The sequence below is a fragment of the Merops nubicus genome, unplaced genomic scaffold (assembly GCF_000691845.1).
Source record: "Merops nubicus isolate BGI_N331 unplaced genomic scaffold, ASM69184v1 scaffold29434, whole genome shotgun sequence".
NCBI classification, from domain to species: domain Eukaryota; kingdom Metazoa; phylum Chordata; class Aves; order Coraciiformes; family Meropidae; genus Merops; species Merops nubicus.
The window spans coordinates 5,926-10,659 of record NW_008602714.1 but is presented as its reverse complement, the minus strand read 5'-3'; the positions used below and the strand labels follow the sequence as shown (position 1 = coordinate 10,659).

The 4,734-nt window shown below is 61.3% G+C and overlaps 1 protein-coding gene across 1 annotated transcript in view; it reads left to right on the top strand.

The window, feature by feature from the left end:
• Positions 1-649: 649 nt before the first annotated feature.
• The window catches only part of RRP12 (ribosomal RNA processing 12 homolog (S. cerevisiae)), a gene marked incomplete at its 5' end in the record, with an annotated part of 9,659 nt that continues 5,574 nt past the window's right edge, over positions 650-4,734 (top strand). Inside the window, 15 exon segments of the mRNA XM_008938454.1 lie at positions 650-906; positions 994-1,077; positions 1,318-1,394; positions 1,554-1,659; positions 1,820-1,936; positions 2,051-2,189; positions 2,493-2,620; positions 2,893-2,991; positions 3,084-3,175; positions 3,253-3,364; positions 3,517-3,614; positions 3,780-3,894; positions 4,113-4,255; positions 4,436-4,557; positions 4,712-4,728. Coding sequence (XP_008936702.1) covers positions 650-906; positions 994-1,077; positions 1,318-1,394; positions 1,554-1,659; positions 1,820-1,936; positions 2,051-2,189; positions 2,493-2,620; positions 2,893-2,991; positions 3,084-3,175; positions 3,253-3,364; positions 3,517-3,614; positions 3,780-3,894; positions 4,113-4,255; positions 4,436-4,557; positions 4,712-4,728 — 1,706 coding nt within the window.

The window sequence follows — 4,734 nt, the reverse complement described above, 5'->3', positions numbered from 1 at the left end:
TGCCCGGTTGCCGAAGGCTGACACGGGCTGCAGCCCCAGGAGCCGGCAAAGTGGGCAGGAGAGCCGAGCCCGCGACGTTACGAGCGTCCCTCGTTACCGGCCCCGCGGAGTGAAGCGGCCGCAAGAAGGGAAACACAAACCCTAGAGCACCTCGGTCCGTGGGGGGGGTTGGAGTTCCACAGCCCTGGCTGCGGTTGGCCGAGGAGACATTCTCCTGTAGATAAAGAAATGTGTCTTGGAAGCACGCACTGTCTTGTTGCAGCTGGTTGCAAGCTGTTGCCTGGGGCTCAGAGGGACGTGAAGCGTGTGCTTTGGCTGTCTGGTTGCCAGGGCTGCGGGTGTAAGAGGATAAGTGGGGCAGAGTACAAAGAGGAGCACCTCGGCATTAAAGCCTTGGTACATCAGGACATGTTTGTGAGCATATGACGTTCTTCCCCGTCAGGAGATGGCTGGACTGTGTCCTGGTTTGCTGTCACAGGAATGAAGAGCTATCTGCAGTTACTGCTGTGCTTTCTCCCATCAGGGGGAGAAGCACCTGTGTCTTACGTGCAGGAGATGAGCTCCAACCAAGCCAGTTTGGGTGGGAGGAGTTGGGGAGCCTCAGGAGGTTTTGAGATGAATGGCAGAGCAGTGTGACTGTGGTTCTGAGCACGTTTCTTCACCCTGGCAGAGAAAAGTAACTTGACGGTGGATGCGGTGAAGCTGCACAATGAGCTGCAGTCGGGGTCCCCGCGCCTGGAGCGGGCGGGTGACGGTGCCCCGCTCCGCATGGAGGAGGACGATGCCGGGGGAGCGGCCACGGAGAGGTCCTCTGGCACCTTCCTGAGCGGGCTGAGCGACTGCACCAACGTCACCTTCAGCAAGGTGCAGCGCTTCTGGGAATCCAACTCTGCCGCTCACAAAGAGGTACCAGCAGGTCGGGGGGGATCTGGTGGGGATGGCCCCCTGGATGTGAGGCCGAGGGGGCTGACCTGTTCCGCTTGGTCCTCGCAGATCTGCGCCGTGCTGGCGGCTGTGACGGAGGTGATCCGCTCCCGGGGGGGCAGGGAGAGCGAGACGGAGTACTTTGCCGCGCTGGTGAGTGGCAGTCGTGGGGAGGAGGCACAAGGGGAGCTGCTGCTGGCACCATGGGTGGGCTCTCGGGAGGGGTGGTGGAGGAACGCGCTGTGCTTGCAGCCAAGGCCCTGGGTGTCCTCCTTCAGCAGTGATGCTGTTGCACTGCTCCTGGTTTCTCTGCCCCTTTCCCAAAGGTTTGGGGTAGGGTCAGGGAAGGACTGGGCCAGTGTGAACCCTCGCTCACCCATCCTCTGTTCCCAGATGACCACGCTGGAGGCGGTGGACTCCCCTGAGTCGCTGGCTGCTGTCGCCTACCTGCTTAACCTTGTCCTAAAGCGGTGAGTGGCTGGCAGAGGAGTGGGGAGAGCTACCTGGCCCTCTCATGGCACAGAGGCTGGTGCTGTCCCTCCTTCCCCAGGCTGGGGATGTGGTTCCCAGCATGACTGCCACCGACTGCCTCTTGCTCACCCTACTGACATGCTCCCTTCTCCCACCAGGGTCCCAAGCCCTGTGCTTATAAAAAAGTTCTCAGACGCCTCAAAAGCCTTCATGGGTATTGTGTCCTCACAGGCCTGCAGCAGCTCCACCTCTGCCCTGCGATGGGTGAGTAGCCAAGAGGCAACCAGCTCTGCCTGGGGTCTGCTAGGAGCTGGGGTCGAGGCAGCTGCTGTGGGGTGGTGCTTGGTGCTCAGCCTGAGGCCACTGCAATGAATTGGGGTCTCTGTGGAGTGATGCTAATGCCTCTGCTGCTGCCCTGTTTTAGGTCCTCTCTTGCCTGGCCACGCTGCTGCGGAAGCAGGACTTGGCAGCCTGGAGCTACCCTGTCACCCTCCAGGTCTATCATGGCCTGCTGAGCTTCTGTGTTCATACCAAGCCCAAGGTGAGCTCCTGGTGTCCCTGGCAAGGTCTGATGCTGCCTCTGGGGCTTATTTCTGGGGCTGGCTTTGCCCCCAGGGTCCACAGATTCTACTCACCTGGGCTCTTCTTCCTTCAGGTGCGGAAGGCGGCACAGTACGGCGTGTGCTCTGTCCTGAGGGGCAGCGAGTTCATGTTTGGAGATGCAGCCCCAGAGTATCACCCTGCAGCACCCTCCACTGCCAAGTTCTGTGTGCAGGAGATTGAAAAAGCTGGAGGTGTGAGGCGCTGGAGCGAGGGCTCTGCAGCTGAGCGTGGGGGGGCCTGTGGTTGTGGGAGAACTGACTTGAAGGCAGGAGAGGAGGGTGAAGCGTCCTGGGTTGCTGGGGGAAATATGAGGTGCCTCTGGGGCACCTAAGGTTTTGGTGGGTCCTCAGCTGTTCATCTGTTGGTCTTTGAGAAATCAGGGAGATGTTCATCCTGGCTCCGTGGGTCAGCCCTAACCCTGTCACAGGGTCTTTGGCTCAGGCAGGGCTTTGCCATGGGGCGCCACAGGGTCAGATGTTGCTTTACTCCTTCAGGCACCAAGGAAGCAACCACCACCCTGCATGTCCTTGCCCTGCTGCGGGACCTGCTGCCCTGCTTCCCTGCAGCCGTGGTGAAGACCTGCTGTGAGACCTTGCTCCGAGTAATGACCCTCAGCCATGTGGTGAGTGTCCCCACGCTGGGGATGGTGAAGGCAGCCCCTTTTTCCCTTGATTGTGCCCTGGAAGGGCTCAGACCCCCCTGGTTGCCAGCTGGGAGCCTGGAAATGTGGGATGCAAACATGGAGGAGCCTGGGTCAGCTGGTGCTTGCTGGCCTGCCTGCTGTGGAATAGGGAGCATAGAAGTGCTCTGTTTCCTGGGACAGAGCCTGCTTTGGGGTAGGGGTACAGCGGGTGCAAAGCAGAACCTCGTCTCCTGACAGTGTCCCCTTCACAGCTGGTGACGTCATGTGCCATGCAAGCCTTCCACAGCCTCTTCAGTGCCCAGGCCAGCGTGGCCTGCCTGCCAGCCGAGCTCAATGCCCAGATCATCACCGTGAGTGGGGGGTGCCATTGTGGGAAGGAATGGGGCTGGCAGATCTGCAGCGTCCACGCATCCGCCCTCCCTCCCACCCTCTGCTTCCCCAGGCTCTGTACGACTACGTGCCCAGCACGAGTGACCTGCAGCCACTGCTGACCTGGCTGTCCACCATGGAGCGCGCACACGTCAACCTGGGCAGGTGCGGGCTGAGGCCACAGCTGGGCAAGGGGAGAAGTGGCCACTTGGCCTCTCACCTGCCTGGTTTCTTTTCCCCAGGCTGCAGAAGGACCTGTGCTGGGCTCACCTGCCCCGGCTCTTCTCTGCTGCCATGAACTGTTTCCTCTCCCCGCACTCCCAGGTGGTGTCGGAGGCAGCGCAGACCCTGGAGGTACCCCAGACAGGCACCTTGCCCTGCTTGGCTGTCCTGGGCCTCTTGGAAGGCTCTGCCCAGGGGTTTGGGGCTTGCCCAGGGAGTGGCATGCCCCTCTGCCTGCTGGACTGGGGAGTCTGTTGTCCCATTTTCTCCATTTGCCCTTGCAGACCCTCCTGACTGAGTGCATTGCTCCCTACGTGGAGGATCTGGGCACCATCTCTGCATCTGCCCCAGCCCCTGCTGCTTACCTCTGCAAGATGTTCAAGTGAGGAGTGGTGATGTGGGGGAGGCTGTCCCCATGGGTCCGGCTGAGCTCTGAACAGCCTCTGCCTGGTCCCTGAAGGGGGCTGCCAGGCCTGGTGGGTACCCTGATCACTGGGATGATGATCACTCTCACTGCTTGCCAGCATGATCCATCTCCTCTCTGCAGATCAGTGGAGGAAGGCCTGACGTACCGTTTCCACGCGGCGTGGGACAAAGTGCTGCAGGTGTTGGAGATCTTCTTCGAGACATGTGGGAAGCAGTGCCACCCCATCATGAGGAAGGTAAGCCCAGCTGGGGGGGGCGCAGACTCACCCGTGGAAGCGGGTGGGGTGGCTGTGTTGCCCTCTCCAGCTGTGGAGCGGGGCTGTCCCAGTGCCCGCTGTCCTGCCCGCACAGGGGACACGTGGAGCAGCTGCTGTCCCTGGGCAGGCGCGGTGAGCGATGCGTGCCAGACCTGCCTCCGTGGCTCCTCTGCCACCATGCTGCCCTGTCCCCACAGTGTCTCCAGTCCCTGTGTGACCTGCGTCTCTCCCCACACTTCCCCTACACCGCTGAAGTGGACCAGGCAGTGGGGGCTGCTGTGAGCACCATGGGCCCCGAGGTGCTGCTGGAAGCCGTGCCCCTGGAGATAGATGGCAAGGAGTGAGTACAGCCCTGGAGTAGCTGCCCCAAATGACAGCTGTTTACGTTCCCATTCAGTCCCCATGGAGCGCTGGACGTGTTTTGCTCTGCCAAGCCTATCTGTACCCCGTTTTGGGGCTGTGTGGAGGTGCCCAGGGGCTGATGCTGGCTGTGCCCCCTGACCCATGTCTTCCCTCCCAGGGAGACGCTGGATTTCCCCCGCAGCTGGCTCCTCCCGGTGCTGCGGGACTATCTGCAGGGCGCGCGGCTCGGCTTCTTCACCAGCTACTTCTTGCCCTTGGCAGCCACCCTGAAAAGCAGAGGTGAGGAGGGTGTCATAGTAGGGGTCCCAGAAAGTGCAGTCCTGCAGTCTTGGGAGCCTCAGGGTGCTCTGTGGGACTTCCCTTTCCTCCCCTGAGGTGGAGCAGAGCTTTGCCACCTCTACTACTGTTCACCTTTCCCCCTTCCCCTCTGCAGCCGTGGAGTTTACACAGGCTGGG